This window comes from Danio rerio, chromosome 14 (genome assembly GCF_049306965.1).
Source record: "Danio rerio strain Tuebingen ecotype United States chromosome 14, GRCz12tu, whole genome shotgun sequence".
Taxonomy (NCBI): Eukaryota; Metazoa; Chordata; class Actinopteri; order Cypriniformes; family Danionidae; genus Danio; species Danio rerio.
In genome coordinates this window covers 16764851-16790764 of record NC_133189.1, presented here as the reverse complement: position 1 = coordinate 16790764, position 25914 = coordinate 16764851, and the positions used below count along the sequence as shown (strand labels likewise).

At 42.2% G+C, this 25914-nt stretch overlaps 1 protein-coding gene across 4 annotated transcripts in view; it reads right to left on the bottom strand.

Annotated features, from left to right (window-relative positions):
* Nucleotides 1-25914, bottom strand: part of nlgn3a (neuroligin 3a) — a 310046-nt gene that overhangs the window by 20977 nt on the left and 263155 nt on the right. For all 4 annotated transcript variants that reach the window (XM_005157199.5, XM_021481038.2, XM_005157201.5 and 1 more), the window contains 1 exon segment: nt 10478-11267. In XM_005157199.5, the coding sequence (XP_005157256.1) occupies nt 10478-11267 (790 nt within the window).

Below are 25914 nucleotides of genomic sequence, written 5' to 3'. Positions count from 1 at the left end.
TGAAAAGAAAATGAATGAAGGAAGGAATGAATTAAGATACAGATAAGAGCAAACTATTTTTCACTATTTAGAAGGCTGACCCCCATACATGTTGTTTTGATATCCTTCAGGGGGGATTCGAGCATTAATTAGGGAGGGATCAGTCCTCAACAACCCCTTGTAATTCGTACCCTGACTGTACCTTTTAGGTACTGATATGTACAGGATATATTTTTAAGTTACCATTAGACCCAGGTACAGGTACCAGATACAGGTATTTTGCTTAGGTATCACTTCCGTGACATCTTTTGTGCATATATTTCTAACAGTGCACTTTGAATTTTCTTGACTATAGATAGAGATGGCCAGGAATGCCATAGAAACCTACATAGTTATTTTGACTAAAGCCAGTAAGACACAAACTTTAGCAATATACCAAAAACTAAGAAAAATGACACATAAATTATTTTGCTTTAGGTAATATAGATGCTAACAAATGGAAAAACAAAAAACAAAAAAGGGTTTCCTTCTTACCCAAAAAAGGCAGACATAGCTGAATAATATAAAAAAATGATTTGATGAAAATGAGTCTGAGTTAATTTGATGGGACTGCATTGGTTATTTATCTAATTTGTTACTCGTCTACTCATTACTTGTCTAATTTGCAGCGCTTGGATGATTGTGGACATAGAGACACTGAACCCGGTGGGGCATCATGAAAGCTTCTGTTTCCACTTCAGTGTGTTAGAGTACTTAAGTCAGGGTCACTTATTTCAATGAAAACTCCATCTTAAATTGAACAGCATAACTCAAGGTATATGTACTTTTAATTTGAAAGTTTTCTATCTGGGGTTATTTATATGTACAGGAGGTAGTATGCTTTGTGCGGTTTTTCATCTTATGGTACATTTCAAGGTCCACACACCGCCGGCTTTGCTTTTGAAAGATGCCATGTTACATTTAGAGTTTTTCTTATCTTTCTTTGCTGTTCTCAAGGTCAGCAGATGGAATACATAACATAAAACAACATGGGGAGATAGGATGCTTTCAAAGAACCTTGCTTTTAAGGCTACATGATTTAAACTGCTTTTGCTTAAAGAATTTTTCATAATTTGGGTAATGATTAATATTGCAGTATTAAGTTTTATTATTCTAACAACAAACATGTGAATAGAAGATACTATTTAGAGCAACGAAAAACAAACAAGATAATTTGTCTTTAAAGTAGGATCATTTATTTTTGAGCAACACTGTTATGGGTTTTTTATTGTATTATTGATTTATATCCTAAATGAACAGGTAAAAAAGTGCACTTGGAGTGTGCTTTACATTTACATTTACATTGCAAAAAAAAACATAATTTTACAGAAATTACATAAAACCTGTAACCATTGACTTCCATATAGGAAAAAAACAAATACAGTCAATGGTTCGGACTTCCAGCTTTTTTTTCAAAATATATTATTTTGTGTTCAACAGACAAAAAAAAAAAAAAAAAAAACTCATAAAGGTTTGAAACAAGTAAAGTGTGAATAAAGGATGACAGAACTTTCATTTTTTGGTAAACTATGTCTTAAACCCCCCTTGAATTCTTTTTTAAATATTTCCCAAATGATGCTTAGAGCTCGGAAATTTTTATAGCATGTCTGATAATATTTTTTATTCTGAAGAAAGTCTTATTTGTTTTATTTCGGCTTAGGTTTAATAATAATAAAAAAAAATTAAGGTAAAAATTATTAGCTCTTTTTAGCTATATTTTCTTTTGAAACAAAAAGAGCAAACCATCATTATAAAATAACTTACCTAATTACCCTGAATTGCCTAGTTAACCTAATTAATCTAGTTAAGCTTTAAAATGTCACTTTAAGCTGTGAGGAAGTGTCTTGAAAAATATATAGTAAAATATTATTTACTGTCATGATGGCAAAAATAAATGAAATCAATTATTAGAAATGAGTTATTAAAACTATTATGTTTAGAAATGTGTTGAAAAAATCTCTCTGTAAAAAAAAAAAAAAAAACATGGGCTAATGATTCAGGGGCGCTAATAATTCTGACTTTAACTGTATATAAGATGCGATATTGAAAGGTATTTGCACATTTCCACATTACCGCCAGAGATTTTTCACCGACCAAAAAGAAGGCACTGATTTTGAAGTAATAGCTGGAGGACTCAAGCCCCTGTGCACTCTTCATTATGACTGCTATCGATCGGGTGGGTAAAGGTGATTGATGGTCAACATGTGTCCTGACTCCTGTCCACCACTGATTTCTCAGCTCTCCTCTGATGACGCTTCAAGTCATTACATTCAAAATGCAGCAAAGCCTCTTCATCAAATACTCTAAGGGACCTTCTAGATCCTACACTGCATCCTTCCTTGCCTTCTCTAAAGCAAATCTGCATATTAGCAACACGTTTCCTGCACATTTCAAGGGCTGGACTTAATTTAAAGGGCTGTGAGATTGTTATACAAACCGAAACACAATCCCTTTTAATTCCCGCTTGGACTCGGCAGTCGAAGGGAAGACAAAACAAGCGGATACAGAAGCAATTTAGCTCAAAGCCAGAGAAAGAGATTTGCATGACCTTGGGTGCAGGGTCAACTGAGGTTCAAGAGATTTTGTTTCCATCTGGGTGTAGCAGCAAGGAAACAGCTCATTAACATGCAGCACTCAAATTATTATTTTTGTTTTCACAATCACGAGACAGATATGACAAGACAGTACGGGTTAATGAGCATCTGTTTGCCATTCTGATAAGGTACAGGCAACAGAATTTCAATAAGACAGACGTCGATAGAAATACATCGATCAAACACGAAATGCAGCTTGTGTCAAATCATTGAGCGATCACAGCCGAGCTGGCATGCGCGCGGCTAAATCCTATTTATTAATCATGGCTTATTGATTATTGATTGCTCATGTTTTATTCTTGAGGTGGAATATTCAATGTCTCCGCAAGGGACAGCATCATAAAAAAACATAGGCTTTTCAAGCTAAAATATCGAGATTCATCCCAGCAGGCCTCAGCATTTCTGAGTGGGGCTTGTGTTCTTGTTACAAGAAAGCATGAAGGGATAGAGAGAAAATAAGAGGACAAAAGGAAAAGCACAACAGTATTCTGCTCAGCAATGTCTCTGGCTCAGCACAGCGTGGTCTGTTTGACTCGAGGCTGAATGACACAGTAGAAGAATACAGAGGAAACAGCTCCTGTCCATCAAATGCTAACGCTACGATCTCTATAGAAATGCAACACCAGCATTTGAGGTCCATTTGTAGCCTGAACAAAGGCAATATGCACCCAGGAATTCAGTTATCAAGTGTGAACAAGGTTCTTGGATGCTTTTGTTTTGTGCAAGGCCAATGGCCACGCGTTAAGACTTGAGAAATTAATTAGGGTGTTAATGTGTTACTGTTAAAAGCAGCAAAGAAAATGTCTAAAAACCCATTGAGATTTGAATGCCATCGCATTTGGCAGCATTTTTCAATTATTCCTCCACTCATTTCAGAGCCTAGTGATTTTATTAATTGTCCCCAAGATAGATAAAATATCTATATAGATTTCGTTTCTAAAGAACTTGTCAGAACTATGAAATATGTACTGACATCTTATGACATTTTGCAAATTTGAGACAGACTTAACACATTATGAGAGCTGTCAGACATACCATCTGTCTGGAAAATCCTCTTTAATCAGAACATTTCAAAAGCTTTTTATGCTGGTAACTTTTAAAGATATGTGTGTGTGGTGAAATACAGACACTGCATGAAAAATATCATTTATAAAACTTTTTTTTCTCAGCATAAAAAAATTGAGAATTGTAAAAATGTATGGCTGTGGTATATAGTTCATATAGTATTTTCATGATTTACTTTCATGATGCATTCATTATATATGGATTATATACATATACAATTGAAGTCAAAATTAAGCCCTTCCACAAATTTGTAATACTTAAACAATATTTCTCAAGTGTTGTTTAATAGAGAGATTTTTTAAACATATTATTCATCATAATAGTTTTCAAAGAATATTTATATAAATTTACTTAAATTTCTGATTACTAATTCCCTTTGTCTTTAACAATAAATACTATTCTACTATGCATTTTGCAAGATAGTATTATTCAGCTTAAAGTGCAATTTAAAGCATTAACTAAATTAATTCGGTTAAGTAGGCAAGTTAGGATAATTAAACAAGTTATTGAATAACAGTTGTTTGATCTATAGCCAATCAAAGAAAGAAAATACTTAAGAGTGCCAATGATATTGACCTTAAAAAGTGTTTTTAATTTAATTCTATCCAAACTGAAAGAAATCAGACTTTCTTCAGAAGAAAAAAAAAATATTATTTGAAATACTGTGAAAACTACTTGCTTGGAAAAAATAATATGGGAATATGAATAATTTCCATATTAAAACAGGAATCATCATTTAAAAGCATGTTTAAAGAAACTCATAAACAGTAATTATTGAGTTCTATAATACAAACAACTGGTAAAACAAAACTATAGGTATTGTAAACTAAACATTTCAGGTTGTTAATTTATTTAATAAACATTTAACAATTTAATAAACGTTTGGTAAGCATTTTTTTGATAAATACAGTTTCGTTTTATTATTGATATCTGCACATTTTGCCGTTTGCTTTCCCCTACGCTGGCAAAAGTCCTGCATGTGCAAAGTGTTAATGCGGACATTTTAGTATTTTAAAAGTAATCAAACATTGTGCATATCTCGTTACAATACAATTGTGTAATACTATTTCTATTTTAAAATTAAGTAAATTAAATTAACTTTTAAGTGATTACAAAGGTATTGGTTGAAAAGAATTTTTTTTATTATTGTACTTGGGAGAATGCATTTCTGTGACATTTTTGTTAAAAGTGTTGTCTAATATTCAGCAAAAATAGATCTTTTGATTTATGTTAAAGTATTTTTTATTATTTTATTGTAAATGGAAACGGCGCATTTACACAAAAAAAACTTTTTAAAAAAACATTGTTTAAATATGTATTTTGATGTTTTATATTTACTGAAAATAGACACATTTTGGATAAAACAAAATGCCTTATAGTTCTTGAAGACACACACACACACATATATATATATCATATCACCTTTATTTTTATTATTTCTATAATATAATGTAATTTATTATTTATTATTAGTTACTTCAAGGAAAAAAACAACTATTGTCTCTAGCCTGCGGGGGTCATGCTCATACTTCACATCCAGTAAGGAGACATTTGTTACTTTGTCACTTCACTTAGCCTAGTCCTTTGTCAAACATGCCTTTCTACCCAGATTTTTAGAGGTAATGGTTGTTTTCATGTTGTATTCCAACTGCAGGGAAAAAAAAGCTTGTAAGCACCATGAAGCGGAAAGCAGAATTTAGCTTTGGGGAATGACACACGCTGTTGACATTAAGCGGCACTAGCTTAATTTAATGTTCACCTATTCAAGTCTATGTTTCATATATGCGTATGTATCTAGCACAGGTACAAGTGTCCAATTTAGAGAGATGCCAGGGAGCTCTATCTAGGTCATCACATGGAGAAGCTGTAAGCACACCTCTCATGTTGTAGAGCATATTTCTGGCTGTATCACGGCACACATCACGACCAAACTAGACAATTTGCTAGTTTAGATGGAAGTGGAATATTTGTATATTTCGCACAATTGCGAGGTTCATTATCCTGGCATCTAATCCTTTGCTCAGTACAAGCCGGCTGCTAAGCAGCATCCTATATAATCCGCTCACAATAGAGCCGCACAAATGGAGCAACTCAGTGGGCTGTGATGTTAAAAACATCAGCAGTGCCGGAATGAGATTCAACAACACCAGTTCAATTGAAAGCCATTAGATGAATGACTGATAAAGGATATAGTATTTGTCATGTAATAAATAATCTTAGTATGACAGTATTTCTAAGTGGATGCTTTTAAAATGGCAGGTAGGACTGAGAGAGGTTGAGGCTGTTTTATTGTGAGTGATTATTTTATGGACAGTGTGTTTTAAAGGCTAGATAAGGTATTTTTATGCCTTATACTGAAATATGTTCAAGATGACATTAAATCAAAATTACAATCTGTTAGCTTTAGGGATATTGATATAATAGTGGATTAAAGATTTATAAATATGATATTAGGCATGGGATGATAACCGGTTTCAAGGTTTACTTTGGAAAAGTGAAGGTATTAAAACCACAAAACAATTTTGTTATACCATTTCTAAGGTACAATTGGAATCAAAATTTTTAAAAACGTTATTGTATAATGATCTGTAGACCATCTGAAAACAAAATTACTTAAAGAGTCTAATAATTTTGACCTTAAAATAGGTTTTAAAAATTTAAAACTGCTTTTAATCTAGCCGAAATAAAACAAATAAGACTTTCTCCAAATTAAAAAAATATTATCAGACATGCTGTGAACATTTCCTTGCTCTGTTAAACATCATTTGGGAAATATTTAAAAAAGAAAAATAAATTAAAAAGGGGGCTAATAATTCTGACCAACTGTATATTGTGTTAAATGTTTTTTTTTTTACTAAGAAATTAAAAATATATATACATTACAGAAGAACACAATACTATGATATTTTTATTCAAGATTATAATACCATCAGAAACTTATACCAGCCCATACCTAAATGATATCCATATTTACAATTTACAGTCTTTCTCTTATTGCAAAACTGACCAGAAATATCCATGACTCATCTTGCAGACTTATTTAAAAAAAAAAAAAAAGGTTTTCACTAATGAGAATGTCTTCATGCCTTTAAATGAAAAACTATCTGGTTGTGAAAAGCAATAGAAGGTGGCAAGTGCTTTATTTCTTTCCCTTACTATTAAAATGTAGATTGTTTCTTTGATTCATACAATGAAATATGTCAAGTGAACTTTCAGGAAATAGCATCAAACATTGACTATTAAAAATAAAAAAGAAAAGAAAAAAAGAAAAATCAATCAAATAAAAATCAAAAAGTGATTCAATAAGATCTATTATGTATCCTGTCACAAATTCCTGCACCTAATAAGGTACTTGCAGAAAAAAAAACGTTCTATTTATTATTTCAAAACATTTAAACATTGCAATAACAATGCATACGAAGTCATTAGGTTGCTTGAACTATTATATCAAGCTTTCTGCAAAGGCTTGCCTGAGGTAAATGTAATGTAATATATTGTTCACAAGCTGTGTTATCTCTTGATGTATTTCCATGATTGAAACACTTCCGTTCATATCAGCAAGGTGTGCTTTTTTCTTTCAACATGCCTTCTGATGTTCATGTTTCTTTTGTACAATAACAAAAAAGGAATAAATTATCAGTTCATGTGCCGCTTGAAGTAGGGTGACTACAGTTATCTGTCAAGTAACATTAAAAATCTTCAAAATGACATTTAGAAAAAAATACCAAAAAAAAAAAAAAACTACAGACAATATAAAAGCTCATACTTTTTGTTTTATATCAAAAGTGCATAAAATCACTGCGATTATTAGATGGTTTAAATAAACTTTTGTTTTTCTAAAAAGTGAGTAGAATAAAACAGGCATCCTCAAATACGTAAAAGCCTTTCAACTGGACCACGAGACAACAATAGCAGAATTTTACCGTTCCTACAGGTTAAAGTGCCCAGCACACCAAAACAACTCAACCATACACACCACAGGCACACATGTACTTTGTTTCTGCTATATATTCTCTAATATTTCTATATAAATCCAAACATACTTTCTTCAAACCCTTAAAGGATTTTAACAGCTGATGATGATGTGGCTATTTTAACAAGTAGCAAACATGATCGCAAAAAGAAAAGAAAAAAGAATTTGCTATAACACTGTAGAAAACAAGAATGCAGTCAATACAATAAATATCTGTCAAACATATTTGACTCTGATCAATAAAAATTAATGTTTGTGATCATGTACATTTAGTTAAATTAATCATAATCATTCAAAACAAAGCTACAATTAAAAAGTATTTGCCGATGACAATGGACAATTTAATCTCTGAAATACAGTAGTTTGTTTTCTGCTCATGATGTGTTTGGTTATCATGTACATTATTTAGTTTGTTTGTAGTAGCTATGCCTACTTATTTTAAGCAAAAAAAGTAACACAATCGCCTCAAATGATTGTAAAAATAATTATAACCTGATATCTATTTTTGCTTTGACTCACATATTTTTATATTTCTCTATATATTGTATATATTTATTATCTTTTTTTTTTTTTGGTGCAAATTACTATCATTGTCCAGGCAGAAATGTATTATTATTCTAGATTGAAATAATAGGATAAATAAATTATTATAAACCTTAATTGCCTTCGACTAAAACAACATTAAGGTTGTTTTAATGTTTAATGTAAACAACATTATCTGTAATAATGGACTGTTAAAATATACCAACACAGAAAAAAAAAAACTAACTGCATTTGTCCAAACATTTCAGCTTTTTAATAAATAAGAAAATCTGGCAGTCTACAACTGAAAAAATTCCCTAGAGGGAAAACCAGAGTCTATCATACAAATATTCTATGCCCTTGAGCTAATCTGACATTTTCTGGACAGATGTTGTTCCTGAAAAGCAGAATGCAGAATGTTGTCTTGAGCATTCAGTGTAAAAAAAACTGCAAAAAGCCTGTGGTAATCAGCCATGCTATTTTTGGCTACACATAGTCTACACTTAACCATTAAAGAATGAATATAAATGCCAAGGGTTGTCACTTTTATTGTGACTGGTAAAAGTGGAAAAGCAGCAACATGACCAATCAATTTTTCTTAGTAACAGCAGTTGTCAAATTAGATTTGTGCCGTTAGAGCTGATTACAAGCACTCCTCATACGGATCTATAATGCTTTGTGCTCTGGGCAGGATTGAGCAAGGGAGGAGGCATTGTTGTTGTATGCGCTCACCTGGGTCGGCAGTGATCAACTAAAAAGATGGTTGTTGGTCAATATTGCTGAGGGGCAAAATTGTGATAAGTTCCACTGATAATTCTTTCTGCACATGGTCTCAAGGCCCGTTCATACAGGATACTGTAAACAATACACTCTGAAACAGATTGTGCTCAAAGCAAACAACGGGCATATATGCTGAATGGTATCTACTGCTGTATGTGTTTACTTTCAATTTCATGCTAGCTACATTATTTATTCTTCCCCTTTAGGTGGAAGTTCAATGTGTGTCTTCAATACATGATTTAAACTGAGGGGGTGCTGTGTTTACAGGCACAAACTCACTTTACCTGCACATCAGCGGTGAGCAAGAGATAGGGTGGCAGACACGCACACGTACGCACGCAAGCACACGCAAGTGCACACACACACACACACACACACACACACACACACACACACACACACACACACACACACACACACACACACACACACACTCACAGAGTTAATAGTGTTACTTCATAATAGTGCTCACAAAATCGTGTGACGTAAATCTGATTATGGAAAGCCGTGGTACATTTTTGACTCACATCGTGTGAGCTGTCTGTTCATTATTAAAAGGAGTTTTGGTCCTAACCATCCACAATAGTGTCTAAGAGATGGCTTATATTTTTCAGACGACGAGGTTGAAAAACATCATTAGCTATGATGACCCCAGGTACTGAGTAATGTGCTTTATTCAGTGTTAACTGTTACCAGTATGAGTCTGAATAGGATTTTACATGGCATTTAATGCCATAGTGAAAGCTGCAGCAAGTATTTTATCTCAATTTTTATTTCTGTAAAAAACATCTAATAAAATCACTAGAAATTTTTATTTTTAATAAAGTTAATGAGGTATAATATTTAATTAGATTATAAACCTGTCCATGTGGTTCAGAGCAAAGTGATATTTTGTGCTTTGGGAAATGTCTTTGGTATTTAAATGTTGTGTCATGTCTGGTGCGGACAGCCAAATTGATTGCCACTATAGTCTTGTCATGTCGCATTGTTAAGACATGTTGTTATACTTTTTGCGGTTGACTAGTTAACAGGAGGCTAGGCCAGCAGGCCAGTCAGAGCACACAGGAAGGTTTTAAAGAGACAGGTGTAAAACAGAGGGTTTCAGGCAAAATGTTCTAAAAACTACTGCTTCAAAAAAATAAAAAATAAAAAGGTAAAGAATTCTAAAAGATAACTCTCTCTTCTTTTACTGTCGACCTGTTGTCCTGTTTTCTAGAGAAGGGTCTGAATGCAGACCTGGTCCAGTGCAATCTGAGCTGCATCCAATGCTTTTTAATGCGCTCACCTAACCCCACCCCTAACCCTACCTGTCACAGTAACGTCACTTACTTCACTGAGTGCATTGTGTCTGACAATGCATCGCTGAGTGATGCAATCTCAGCTTGCATCATAAAGGCTGCATCCAAATACTATTGGTTTTCTAATATCCTTACACTTTTACTCGTTATAGTTATATGACTATAACACAATCATATAATGGCACATGTACAGTATTATACTTTCATGCTGTCATTTAAGCACTTACCCAGTTTTGGCAAAGTTAGTCCAGTAGGTCATGACAACAGCACTGAGCATGATATCATTTTTGGAGAAGTTGCAGGGGAAGAGGTCAGTCGGACCAATCATGGGAATACCAAAGACGTAGGGCACCTCATCTCCATGGGCAGCATCTGACCAAGCGGGCTTCATCAGACTCTGGCAGTGGTGGTAGAAGGCATAGAAGTATGTGGGTGATCCATACCGGGCATGAAGATCAGCTGTTACCACTGAGGGCTCCACCCACTGGTGATCAGTAAAAAGTGCCACCAGAGTCTTGCGACGCGTCTCAGGATTGTCTCTATCAGCCCAGTCTGTATACATGAACTTAATGGTTTCACGTAGCGTATCTTTTCCCTCTGGGTAACCATACAGACTGTCCACAAAGTCTGAGACTGAGAAGTCAAAATCATTGCCCGAGACGCCATCTTCAGAGTCCACAACGTTCTCCACAAAGCGCAGACCTTCACCCTGGTTGACACCCAGCATGATGTCATAATTAAGGAACTCACCCTGCTCCATCAGGATCTCAGGGTCATCGGGAATGACATCGCCATCGATAACTGGGCCAAAGGCTACGTGGTATCTTGCAGGCTGGATGTCTTGTTCCACCAGCTCGCGAGCACTTTTCTTTCTCAGGCAGTCTACCATGTCCAGTGTATCCAGCACATTGCAACCCACTTTTTCTGCCAACAGCCTTGTGTACTTAACCGGCTGGTAGTTGACGGCCCAGCTGGACAATGCTGAACCGCTCTGGATTATGGCACGATGAAACAGTCCTGCAGAAATAAGAGGAAAAGAAATATGTATTTTAGACAAGGCTTCTCACCAGAAATCAATTATAAAGCAGGACTGGCAACTAAATGTTTTCTATTTTTTACCTGGTTTTATATTGTAATTTAAAAACATGCGCATTGATGTTAGATGAATTAGATAAGACATCATCTGAAAACCTTATATTGATGGCCATTATGTGTTTTAAGATAGTATCTAGTAGAGAAGTGATTGCTTAGTGCAGGGGTTCCCAAACTTTTCAGCCCGCGACCCCCAAAATAACAATCCCAGTGACTCGCGACCCCCAATATCCTCTGAAGTGGTTAAATAGACCCAAGTCTAATATTTGTTTAATTTTTGAATGTATGTGAGTGCTGTAAATGTGCCAGAAAGTTTAACCTGGTGTTATAAAACCAGTCTGCTTTATCTGACACTATTGCTGTCTTTAATATAATGTAATGTAATGTAATGACCCTAGGTGTCGCAATCTAATAGAACTAGTAACTATAAGCTACTATAGTAGCTTTATAGTGCATAGTAACTATAAATTTCTTTTCAGTATAGTTATGGATAAAATACGATACTTCTTATGGTTTAATAAAATTAAATAGATTTTTGAAAATCACCAGGCGACCCTCCTTCATTGTCCCGCAACCCCTCAGGGGGTCTCGACCCCCACTTCAAGAACAACTGGCTTAGTGTGCTTTTTCCATACTATGAGACTATAGTATCCATAAGACTTAGGCCCAATCCCAATTCTACCCCTTGGCCCTTCCACTTACCCCTCGTTTTGCACGTTCAAATGAAGGGGTAGGGGTGTCCCAATTCTCTTTAGTTTAAAGGCGTAGGGCTAAGGGGAAGGGCTAGATACCCATTCAAATTCATTCATAATGTTTTACCATCATGCTAAAAAAAAATGTTAAATTGAAAACAGCTACATTTCCCTGTATATAATTCCTTAAAATAGCTCTTGTATAGTAGTCCCACAACATACTTTCATATCTGCCACTCAACGACAGTCAAATACCCTATCAGAAAAGTCTTGTGGCTGGGAATGAGCTTTATACAGCGTCGGGTATAATGTTGATGTTGTTTTCATTTGTTTACACAGAGTAACATGGCCAGGATGCAAAACACACAGTACAAATACGACCACATTGTCACATTATATCGTTATGATAACATGATATGCCGTCAGTGATTTCCTAAAGTTAAATACCAAAAACAAAATAACACAACTGGAATAACTACAGCAGATCGTCTATCTCATATGAAGCTAGAGATCGCGATAAGGTGATAACGTGTGCATGTGTTGTAGTGGTGTTCTATTTCTTAGGGGTAAATTTTAAGGGAAAGGGAAAGGGCAAGGGGTAGGGGTACAAAAATTCACAGAGACTAGAAAAAATATGATCTCCTACCACAAGATTCTGGAGAGTGCATTCTGGACACTTTACTAACTAATGAGCCCACACAAAAGAATTTGTTAATGGCAGTGAATTGACTAAATATACAATAGTAGCTGATGTATGGAATCAGATTAGACCACTAGACCACAGTGGTACTGCTATGTTCATATCGCCAGAATGATAATTCATCATTCTGCAGGCTACCATTCTGCTCATGAGGCTGCGAGAAAATAAATAAGAAGAGCGGAGCTGTGGCAACATAATGGATAAAAAGAGTGAGGCTATGGACAAACAATTAAATAAATGAAAAAAAGTGCAACTGCGACTGCTGTTTTCTCCGTTCACCATGCTGGAGAGGAACAGTCTGCGCAAATGAAGCGCAGAGTTGGCTACAGCACTCATCTGATTGGCTGAATGGTACGAGTAGCCCTGACTCTGGCAGGAAAGTCTCAATAATACACACGTATCCAGGGGGAGTCGTATGTAAGAATCAGCTCTTTGGTTTAAATCATGTTTAAACTTTGGGGATTCGAATCAAAGATTCGAACATGATTCACATAGAATTATTTAAAGCTTACACTTAACTTAAGTATTTGTCCAGCAAATAGAATGTTTAGTGTAAAGCAATCCTGTATTATATTATTACGTGGCCAACTATAACAATATAAAAAAAACAGTATCTAGTTATTTAATAAGCAAGGTAGCAGTATCTGAAGCTGAGGCATTAACTTATAAAGCACACAACACACCAACACGGATCTTAAAACGAAACAAAAGTTTATTGCTACTCTATAACACAAAGTACTAATCTACGTAAAACAAACAAATGCACATACATACACACACGCACAAGCAGTTTGAGGAGAGTTTTGGCTGAGTGGATTTAACTTCTAGCCTTTGCTAAGTTCTTAGCATTGCAACCTGAGAGAAACCATAAAAGCAGAGAATCTTTCTATTCTTTACTACTTAAACATAATTCACACCAGTGTCAGCAATGGATAGAAACCTCGTTTGTGCTACTTGCGTTCTGATGTAATTTTTGGTTTCCTCGACTGGTCCAAAGGGAAATCCCGGCGAAGCTGATTGGTCAGCGTAGCAACTTCAGTGACGTGATGGAATTCCCTTGTCGGTGAAGAGGGGTTTCCTTAGTCGGTTGCTAGGGATACAGATGTTGGACAAAGCGGCGTTCGAAGTCCTTCCTGGGTTCCTGTAGTTATGATGAGTTTCAGAGTTTGGATGTGTTGACCCGATGGCTTGTTGTTGAAGCGGTTGCACAAGCAGATCGGGGGTCGAGCCGGCAGCAAGTGAAGGTCGCGGTCTGCTCCGTGATGTAATGAGGCTTCCGGCGAGGCGATGTAACGGCCACAGCACGAGAAGAGCGACGTCCGGGCAGCGACGGCGGTGACGACTGGCAAAGATGACCGGCAAAAGACGACGATGCAATTCCTTTGTTCAAAGTTTTATAGGCTTTGGTAGAGGCTGGGTCTACACAATGCTTGTCCAATCAGATAAGGTGCGGGGTGGAGTCACACCCCAATTCTGCCCTCTAGAAGGCCGGGTTGACACCTGGTGTGGGTGCTGCTTTGATAGCATAGTGGTTAAAATAAAGTCTCATAACATGGACACTTTTCATAGTATGGTTTCTTCATATAAACCAATGCATTTAAAATGTTCCTAGCTTTCAATCAATACCAAACATGAAGTATTTCACAAACATTCTGTAGATTTCATTTGTCACTGAGGGCTACTACTCAAGAACTATCTATAACAGTTTTGTTAAACACATGGAACATGTACACACAAAAACCTACAGAAACATAAAGCAAACATACATTACTCAAATAAACACAGTTTTACTGTATGTCCATTAAACTTTGCAAGCGTTTCTGATCGCTTCTGTGTCTGCCTGAGAATGTGTATTCCTTGCAGACGCCAAAGGGCACGCGAACCAAAAGGTACTTCTCAAAAACCGGTTTGGTGGGTTTTTGATTGTAGAGCCTCTTATTGTTTTAAGGTGTAAAGTTAATTAACACGCAACTGTGATGTTGACTGGCTAGTCATCCTGTGGATTGCCTTTTGCTGGGTGCCTGTGGATTGCTTTGAAAATGAAATCAAAGCTCAGACATGTAGGCACCAACCAATCTTTTAAGGATAACATGGTCTGTGACTTGTTCGATTCTGGAACGATCCGTTGACTCCCCACATCCCCCATTTGGATGGTGATGTTCCTGGCATGAACATCGGCAGACACTGGAACAAGAGGCATAGGTAGAGAGAGAACAGACACACAAGACACAAACCACATTTCCATTCCATAGACTGAGTTCTGGTGCAGGTTTTAGCTTAAATTGTTCGGGTTAAGAACACAAGGTGTAGTGTAACATTGCCTGAAATAATTCACATTTAGTTATTTAGCTAGTTTACTTCATTGCGAGTATGTAGTGGCGCTAGCTTCAACTTAAATGAGCAATAATTCTGCAGCAATTGACACTAATTTGGGAGGAGTCAATCCTATTTTTAGGCCCTGTGCATGAATTTGCAGGAGTTCCCTGTAGAGGGGACTGGAACTGCAAATCAATTAGGGAGGGAGAGAGAAAGAAGGAATTCAAGAGGCATAGTGATGCAACAAAACGAGGTAGGTTAAAAACTAGCAATAACAGTGTTGCATACGTGGAGTGGCTCCTTTCTTACTAGAGGTTGTTCTAGCAGTGCTGTAGAGGAGAGAGTATTAGTGTTGTGTTTAACTAGGTGTTCCCTAGAATGTCAAAGGTTATGTTAGTGTGTAGAGGGTAGAACAGTTGATCTGTGTCAAGTTGTGGTCCTCCCCCATTAGTTGTTCAATGATGATGGAGCTGTCAAATGTTCATCCAGTAATGGAGGTACCGGAGTTTGGCATGGGTCAGGAAGGGTTTCAGGACTGAACTGAGGTTTGTCGGAGGAGTGGCAGACGACCAGAACAGCACTTTTGGAAACCTGAGTGCTTTCATCTGCAAGTGTTTGTTGGTTCAGGTGATTGTTGCTTCTCCGCTCGGCGACTAGTCAGGCTGAATCTGCTTTTTCCTTTTCCCGTTTCCTGTCCTCCTCTATGCATTTGAGAAACTCTTTCATCATCAATTTCACCAGTTCTTGAGGGTCAAATCCCAGTGGGGCATTTTCCTCTTGCTGGGATTGAGTCTGAGCGTTGTCAGGGTGGAAGTTTTTGGAGTACCTTCGTTGACTCCTTGGACTTGATGATCCAGGGTTTTGATGTCTTCCCTTAGATGGTGACCAGCTTTTGTTTGACCCCCATTGGTTTCTTTCCCGGTGGTGTTCAGGTGAGCGTCGTTGTCCATGCGGTCCATGCCAGTGACTGTTCCTTTGTTTAGGTCTTGTGTCATCGTAGGAGTTCCGTTGTCTATTGGACGAAGACGCATTCCATGCTGGGGATGGTGGTCTCACGCTGTTTGAGCGTTGGGCACCCTCTAGTGCCAGTTCTGGATTCTGGGTGTTAAAGTCAAGAACTTTTGCAGTTTTAGTGTTCTTCTCTAACACCATCTTTTGTTTGTCGTGGGCTTTCTGTGTCAAATCTCGCAATTGTTGGATGCTCATTGTTCGTGGGCATGCGAGTTCTCCGAGATGTTGGCTTACTGCAGGATGGAGGTTTCTCAGGAAGAGAATCTTAAAGTTCAGGTCTTCTTCCATATTCGGTTCGTTGCGAGTTCCGAAAAAGGCTTGCCTGAGTCGGTTGTAGTAAGCATGTGGGGACTCATTGCGACCTTGTTTTGTCTCCAGAGCACTTAACAGTCCTTGATCTGATTCAGGGTTTGCAAACTCTCTGATGAGGGCTTCTTGGAGCAAGCGGTAATCGTTCTTTACCCGAGCCGGTTGTCAGTCCAGGAAGCTGCGCACCTCAGGGCTGGATGTGGCTCGAAGCAAATATAGTCTTTCTTTGTCAGAGACATTGGGTCTCATTTCCAGGTGGAAATCAATGTCTTGCAAATAAGCGTGGACCTCCAAACCACCTGACACACTTGGAGTAAACTTGCCAATGTTTCTGGCCAGCTTGTCAAGGTCTTTGAGGTCCAGACTGTATGACGATCTGTGACTGACTATCACAGGCTCTCGTCGCTGTAGGGTAAGGTAAGGCTCTTCAGAAGGTGTTGGCGAAGATCTTCGGCATGGTTTCTCACCTCTTTCAATAGGTGAGAGCTCAGGGACAGGGGATCCTGTCCTGCTTGGCAGGGGCGAGGCTGGTGCACATCTTGTCTTTGGAGGTTCATAGCGCAGTGCATAGGCATGCCTGAGTTCCCCTTCGGTTGGGGAACTTCAGTGCCATGAATGGGAGGATTCGGATCAGAAGCCGCTTGTCTGGAGAGTATTGAATGGGCCAATGAATGAAATTAATTGGCAGCGTAAGCTTGCGCAGGTGTGCGGCATCTGCAATTATCTCAGCATATAAGCACACCTGAAGCCAGCAGACGCCATCCTTTTCGCTTCAGATCCTTTCTGAGTGAGTCGATGAGGGTTCCTCTTGCTGATCAGCACTTCAGAGCGAACGAGTGTGTCTCCCGGTCCAGAGTGGGTCTTCGCGGTGGCAGACGGTCGAGCTGGGTTTCTCCCTTGCCTGCGGTTCTTTGGGTCCGGTCCTCCAGAGCGGTGCGTATTGTTGCAAACTTTCCTAAAAGAGCAACACAGTCGTGCAGCACGTCCTTTTCAGGATGGCGCTCCGACTGTGCGTTTCTGGATGCGGGGGTTTCCTGGCTCCGGATGATGGACACGATCACTGCATTGCATGTTTGGGGGTCCAGCATGTTAATGCGGTGCTCGCGGGCGGTTCATGTCGTCATTGCGATGCCATGACCGTTGCACAGCTAAGATCGCGGCTAACTTTCGCAAGAGAGCGAGCCACCCCAGTTGCCTCCTGTTCTAAAAAAGCAGCGGGCGCTCGGGCAGATCTGAGGGTTTCAGCGGGAGATAATCCGCCGCCCACGGGCTCGCGGACCTCTCGCTCCTCACGGCGCTCCATCCAAGCTTCGGGTAGTGGGAGTGATCCGTCTAACCAGATGGTAGCTCTCACACTCGCTGACACCGGAGATCAGATGTCCTCCGCGGCATCTGAGGGAGGGCTTTCACTGTCCGATGAAGATCCGGACCCGCTCGCCCCCTCCGGGCAGGTGAGCGCTGTCAATTCGCATCCTGAAGCGGACATGTTAGCCGTGCTTTCCCGGGCTGCTTCGGCCGCGGGGTTGGAGATGGTTTATCCCCCAGCTCCGCGGCCGGACCGACTAGATGGGTGCTACGTAGAGGACCAGAAGGCGAAGCCTTCGAAGCCTCTCGTCCCCTTCTTCCCGGAAGTAAACAGTAGGCTCACGCAGTCTTGGAGGGCACCTTTCTCTGCCCGTGCTGCGTGTGCCTCTGCCCTCACCGCCCTTGACGGCGGAGCTGCCAGGGGGTATGAGGCGATCCCGTCAGTGGAGCGCGCTATCGCGGTCAATCTTTGTCCGCGCGGCGCCTCTACGTGGCGGGGTTTGCCCCGCCTCCCGTCCAAAGCCTGTAGGTTGTCTGCCTCCCTCGGAGCCAGAGCTTATAAGGCTGCGGGCCAGGCTGCTTCTGCTTTGCACGCGATGGCCACCTACCAGCGCTACCAAGCGCAGGCGCTGGCCGAGCTGCACGAGGGCGGGTCCAACCCAAGCTTATTACATGAGCTGCGCACCGCGACCGACTATGCTCTTCGGACTACTAAGTCCGCCGCGTGTGCGCTGGGGAGGACGATGTCCACACTTGTGGTTCAGGAACGCCACCTCTGGCTAAACCTGGCCGATATGCGCGATGTTGACAAAGTTCGCTTTCTTGACTCGCCCATATCCCAGGCTGGCCTGTTCGGCGACACCGTCGGTGAATTCACCCAGGAATTCAAGGCGGTGAAAGAGCAGTTGGATGCGATGGGCAATGTCATCTATCGGCGTGGCCGTAAGCCCGCTCCGCCCGCCGAGCCATCCACCTCCGCTGTTCCTCGCCGAGGGAACGCTGTTCCTCGCTCGCGGCGTACACCTCGAAAGCAGGCAGCCCCTTCTGCCCAGGGCGCCGTTAAGTCCGGTAAACGGACCGCGAAGCGTCCCTGAGACAGGCCATCCGGAGAAGAGGAAACTTGCTCTTTCCCCGCTGGAGGGCGGGGCCCCGATAACAACGGTACTTTTCAGTGCCACCAAAACATCAGTAAAAGAGCACTTTTTCCCTTCCCCGGATGTGACTGCACGAGTTCTGCCAGTCCGGGACGCGCTGCCTTCCGGCTCGCAGACTCTACGTGCTTCGCCAGTGGCTCACGAGCGCTGGGGGGACGGTCTCCCTTCCCTCAGCCCTCCAGCCCCCTCTCCGGAGTCAGGGTGCGGAGCCAGAGCGAATCGCTCTCCTCCAGCTCTTCCGCGGGACCCTCGTGCTTCCCGGATCAGCACACCCACTCCGCGCTGCCCCACCGCTGGTACGTCAGCGATTGTAGCGACGACTCCATTAGCGAGGGCTCTGCCTGCCTGGTTAGCGCGGGCCAGCCCCTCGCGGTGGCTCATACGCACAATCAGACTCGGTTACGCGATTCAGTTCGCGAAACGGCCCCCCAAGTTTACGGGCGTGTATTTCTCCAGGGTCAACCCCCTGTCCGCCCCTGTCTTGCGAGAGGAGATTGCTGCCCTCCTGGCGAAGGGTGCAATCGAGCCGGTTCCTCCAGCCGAGATGGAGAGTGGGTTTTACAGCCCATACTTCATCGTACCCAAAGAGAGCGGTGGGTCACGGCCAATCCTAGATCTGCGCGTTTTGAACCGCTGTCTGCACAGGCTGCCGTTCAGAATGCTCACGCAGAGGCGCATTCTCCAATGCGTTCGTCCCCAGGATTGGTTTGCAGCCATAGACCTGAAGGACGCGTATTTCCATGTCTCCATTCTTCCACGCCACCGCCAATTTCTGCGGTTTGCGTTCGAGGGTCGAGCGTGGCAGTACAAGGTCCTCCCCTTCGGGCTCTCTCTGTCTCCGCGGGTCTTCACAAAACTCGCGGAGGGTGCCCTAGCGCCCCTTCGGCTCGCGGGCATTCGCATACTCAATTATCTCGACGACTGGCTGATTTTAGCCCACTCGCGGGAGCAATTGATTATGCACAGGGACAAGGTGCTTCGGCATCTCCGCCTACTGGGGCTTCAGGTCAACCGAGAAAAGAGCAAACTCGCCCCCGTGCAGAGGATTTCTTTTCTCGGGATGGAGCTGGACTCGATCACCATGGTAGCGCACCTCTCCGAGGAACGTGCTCGCCTGTTGCTGAACTGTCTGAGGGAGCTCGACAGCAAACTAGTGGTCCCACTGAAGTTCTTTCAGAGGCTCCTGGGGCATATGGCATCCGCAGCCGCCGTCACGCCGCTCGGGTTGCTCCATATGAGACCACTTCAGCACTGGCTTCACGATCGGGTCCCCAGACGCGCATGGCACGCGGGCACACACCGGGTCTCGGTTACTGCGCTGTGTCGCCGCGCCCTCAGCCCTTGGAACGACCCCTCGTTCCTACAGGCCGGTGTGCCTCTAGGACAGGCGTCCAGCCATGTTGTTGTTTCAACAGACGCTTCCAACACGGGTTGGGGGGCCGTGTGTCACGGGCATGCGGCTGCGGGCCTCTGGAAGGGTGCCCAGCTGCATTGGCATATCAATCGCCTAGAGCTGTTGGCAGTGTTCCTCGCTCTCCACCGCTTTTTACCGGTGCTGGAGCGGCAACACGTGCTGGTCAGGACGGACAGTATGGCGGCGGCGGCGTATATCAACCGCATGGGGGGTATGCGCTCTCGCCGCATGTCTCAGCTCGCCCGCCGTCTGCTCCTCTGGAGTCACCCGCAGCTGAAATCGCTGCGCGCCATTCACGTCCCAGGCACGCTCAATCGTGCAGCCGATGCGCTCTCACGACAGCTGTTACGCCCTGGAGAATGGAGACTCCACCCCGAGTCTGTTCAGCTGATATGGGCGCGATTCGGGGAGGCCCAGATCGATCTGTTTGCTTCCCCCGAGAACGCTCACTGCCAGTTGTTTTTTTCCCTGACCGAGGGCTCTCTCGGCACGGATGCACTGGCCCACAGCTGGCCTCGGGGCATGCGCAAGTATGCGTTTCCCCCAGTGAGCCTGCTCGCGCAGTTTCTGTGCAAGGTCAGGGAGGACGAGGAACAGGTTCTGCTAGTTGCGCCCCTTTGGCCCAACCGGACCTGGATATCAGAGCTCTCACTCCTCGCGACGGCCCTCCCCTGGCGGATCCCTTTGAGAGAGGACCTACTCTCTCAGGGACAGGGCACCATCTGGCACCCTCGCCCCGATCTTTGGAACCTCCACGTGTGGTCCCTAGACGCGAGGAAGACTTAGGTAACCTACCGACTGCGGTGGTTAATACCATCACTCAGGCTAGAGCCCCCTCCACGAGGCGCGCCTACGCCCTGAAGTGGAGTCTATTCACTGAATGGTGCGTCTCTCGCAGAGAAGACCCCCGAAATTGCCAGATTAGTGTTGTGCTCTCTTTCCTTCAAGAGAAGTTGGACAGCAGGCTGTCGCCCTCCACTCTCAAGGTTTACGTGGCCGCCATCTCCGCTTATCATAGCGTGGTAGCTGGTGGCACCGTGGGAAAGCATAACCTGGTCATCCAGTTCCTTAGGGGTGCTAGGCGAATTAATCCATCTCGCCCCCTCTCATGCCCTCTTGGGATCTCGCCCTCGTTCTCACGAGTCTGCGATCCGATCCCTTTGAGCAACTCGAATCAGTATCTCTAAGATTTCTGTCCCTGAAGACAGCTCTGCTGGTTGCGTTGGCCTCCATCAAGAGGGTCGGGGACCTGGAGGCATTTTCGGTCAGTGACTCGTGCCTGAAATTCGGGCTGGATTACTCTCACGTCATCCTGAGACCCCGCCCCGGTTATGTGCCCAAGGTTCCTACCACCCCCTTTAGAGATCAGGTAGTGAACCTGCAAGCGCTGCCCCCGGAGGAGGCAGACCCAGCCCTTTCTTTACTTTGTCCAGTTCGCGCTCTGCACATTTATGTGGACCGTACTCAGAATTTTAGATCATCTGAGCAGCTCTTTGTCTGTTATGGCGATCGGCAGCAGGGAAGTGCCGTATCGAAACAAAGATTATCCCACTGGATTGTGGATGCCATTTCACTCGCTTATTCGAGTCGAGGTCAGCCGTGTCCCCCGGGAGTACGTGCACACTCCACTCGGAGCGTTGCATCCTCTTGGGCGCGTGCACGCGGCGCCTCTCTAACAGACATCTGTAGAGCTGCGGGCTGGGCGACACCCAACACATTTGCAAGGTTTTACAATCTGCAAGTGGAGCCGGTTTCCTCAAGGGTATTAGGTAACCCTTTGGTGATTGAGGAGACAACTCGGTAGGGTGTTGAAACACGCTTGCTGCGCCATTCTCCCTAACACGGAGGTACGTGCGCCTTTTTATCTGTCAGTAAAGTTCCCCGTCAGGTGAGCCCTGCAGATTCCTCCATGGCCCCCAGCACTGACTCAGCGGAGGAGTCACTTGCTGGCCCACTACGTTGTAGGTCTGCCCGCTGGTCAGCCCGCGTTTTGGGTATAGGTGCCTGCTATGCGTGATCCCCACTAGGCGATCCCATATGCTTATCCGCCACGGTTAAGTCCCCCCCCTGGGCGGACCTGTGTCTTCCCTCTCCGCTAACCACTCTTTTGCTATGCGTACTCCCCCTTTTTAGGGCTAGTCCATATGTAAATTCTGCCATCTATCCCCCCCTTGGGTAACGGATGGCCTCCGCAGCGTCCTCCCTATCGGGATTGCACGCTTCCCAACGTACTGTCGTATTTCCTAGAATTATCTAGATGCTCACGACTTCCCAAAAAAATATATCTAAATCCGTAAAACTTCTGTTGAAGTAGGATAAATTAGGGCCAGGGACACGTTGGAGGACCGCGCCCCCCATGATGTGGGTGCGTCACGCTTGCTTGACTATCTCCTCATCGGGGGTGTTGGTAAGGTGCAGTCATTATGGCGCTTTCCATACTTCTCCCATTCATGGCACTGAAGTTCCCCAACCGAAGGGGAACGTTCGAGGTTACAGAAGTAACCCTTCGTTCCCCGAGGAGGGGAACGGAAGTGCCATACTCCGTCGCCATAATGACTGTCCCTTAGCTGTTTGAAAGTCTCTTCAGCTTAAAAGGATGGCGTCTGCTGGCTTCAGGTGTGCTTATATGCTGAGATAATTGCAGATGCCGCACACCTGCGCAAGCTTACGCTGCCAATTAATTTCATTCATTGGCCCGTTCAATACTCTCCAGACAAGCGGCTTCTGATCCGAATCCTCCCATTCATGGCACTTCCGTTCCCCTCCTCGGGGAACGAAGGGTTACTTCTGTAACCTCGAACGTTCACTGGCGGACTCCTCTTTGATGTCATCCACTTCCTGCATTAGTCTGTTGATCTCATGTCTTGCTTCGCTCAGGTGAGTTTCAAGGGCTTTGATTCTGGCCTTCTTGTCTCTTAAGTCCACCTTTGCTTCCTTCAGTAGCTGTTCAGCGTTCGAGGTTACAGAAGTAACCCTTCGTTCCCCGAGGAGGGGAACGGAAGTGCCATGAATGGGAGGATTCGGATCAGAAGCCGCTTGTCTGGAGAGTATTGAACGGGCCAATGAATGAAATTAATTGGCAGCGTAAGCTTGCGCAGGTGTGCGGCATCTGCAATTATCTCAGCATATAAGCACACCTGAAGCCAGCAGACGCCATCCTTTTAAGCTGAAGAGACTTTCAAACAGCTAAGGGACAGTCATTATTATTATATTATTATAGCGACGTCAGCGTGGTCTGCTCTGGCTTGTTCTCTTTCTTCTGTGATGGCTGTTAGAGCTTCTTGTAGTTTGTCAATCTCCTCTTTGTACCTTCATCCACCTCATTTGGTTGTTCCAGGCGTTCCTGAGCCTCTAGCTCTAGCTGCTCGATGCGGGCTTGCAGGCGTGTCAGCTTGTGTTGGAGTTGGGAGGCGTGTCTGTCACTCAACTTGAGGGTGGCTATGAGTGTGTGACTCAAAGTACCAGTGATTTTGGCCAGCTCCTTGTGGTTGAAGCTTTGACTTGGGTCTTGCTTCATGATGCTGTCTATGTTCTCATCCAATTGGTTTTGCATCAGGGGCTGCAGTGTTTCAGCAGCTTTAGGGAGGAGACTGCCTGTTACAACGCTCAACCACGTTTCCAGGTCCTTCCAGTGGCCAACAGGATCTTTGGAGTGAGCCATGTTTTGCGGCGGGGGGAGGACTTAGGATTTTAACTGACACAGACCTTGAAGAGAGATAGAGAGGAGAAAGAAAAAAAAACAAGGTAGAACAATGCAAACAGAAAAGGGGAATTGTTAATGTGCAATGTTATGTGTGTACTAATGTTGAGTTAAGTGTGGTTCTCTGGAACTGTGGCCCTCTGGTGGGTATGCGTGTCTAACTGGTAGTCTCTGTGGAAAGAGTCAGTAGCACAGACACAGTGAGAGAACAAAGAAAAACAAAAGTGATAAGGAGACTAAGGAGTAGGGTGAAAATCTGTAGTTTCCACTTTCCTAGAGAGAGGGTTCCTTTAGCTTTTGTTAAATATAAAAATAAGATTTCTAAATACCAGGACTGAAGTTGCTATTAACTTTCTTCTGAAGTGACAGAAAGTAGGACAACAATAACAGTATTGGCTTCTGAATAGGATTGACTCCGTACACCAAATAAATTGTTTCTGGATGCGTGTTTAGAACTGGATCTAACGACGCCTATCTTCTTGGTGACCTGATGAGTGAGAAAGGAGGGGTGAGATCAGAAAATTTTAACAATTAAAAGTGTTCAAGTGTCCCAAACATCTATTAAATGTTTCTAAAATTCTCTGCTTTTTGACTCTCACAAGCACAATCCTTAAACCAGCATCATTAGTCTAGTTAAAAGAAGATAACTAGCAGAAAGAGAGAACAAAGGAGTTAGTTTTCTCTTAGCATTAGGTGTATTTAAGGATGTCAAAGCGGTGGCGCTGTCGAGTTGACACTACAAGAAGTGTTGGTTTTATTGTGTTATATAGTAACTGCTTAGCCTACGTAGTAGAAAAATCTGAATTTTCCTTTTGAAGTTTGGCTAATTGGAGGGCTCCACTAGATGAAAAGACTAAATTCAAATTTGAATTGAACTTAACTTTAAACCTGTAAAGAAGTAATAACTTTTATAATTTATCATTAAGATTGATAAGAACACTTATGACTAAATTAAATTATTAATTATTGCTAAAATGATAAAGCCATGCATAAATGAACCATTAATGAAATTAAAATTTCAAAACAATGAAGTTGGTTAGAGTAACATTTAATGCAGTTTATCATTAAATTAAACAATTATAATTTATTTAATCAGTGAGTCTTATCCGTATAAATCAACAATTATAGGAAATGGGTGTTCCTAGATGTTGATGAATGGAAAAAGTATTTATACTTGTACAGGTCAGAGAGCATTAATTTATAGTCATGAAAACAAAACTATAATTCATCACTAATAAAACCAACAGCTTATGTGAGTTCAAACTGATTAAATTCAACAGGCCAGGTACAGCAGGAAAAACAAAAATAAAATAAAACAGTAGTGATTAAACTCAGCAGTTAGATCGTGCACACTTTGATTAACTTTGCGTTTGTTAACTTTTCCAAGGTGAGTAAAGAGAAATAACTGAGATGCAAGAGTTATTTCAAACATCAGCCATACAACGCATTTAAGAGCACTAAATGATACGTGCTATCTATTAGCCTTCGCTGCTACTGGAAATGCATAGACTTCAATGCAAACGTGTTAGCGTTAGTTTAGCTTAGCTTCACGCTATGCTCTTTGTTTACAATTCAAGCTGGCGCTGGCGTACTGCACATGCGCACTTGAATGTAATTCCGGCAAGTCTCTCTGTACTTCCAGACCAAGGTTGCTGCTATGGCAACGACCACAAAGTGGAATAATAGCAAATTTCACAGTATCATTTGAGATGACGGCGCATCTTACACTGTTCAAGCAAAAAGCACTAGTTAGATTTTATATCTTAACAGTACTGAACCATCTCAAATCATGAAAGTGAGATAAATTAATCAACAGGATTTCTGAGATTAATACAAATCGTGGCAAAGATATGGGGGATCTCAGCACTCTGTGTTAAGTCTGTTTAGACTGCAAACACAACCGTGGATTCAAACCACAATTTTAATTGATCAATTTCAAAACTTCTCCTATAAACTACGCTAGGCAGCTCT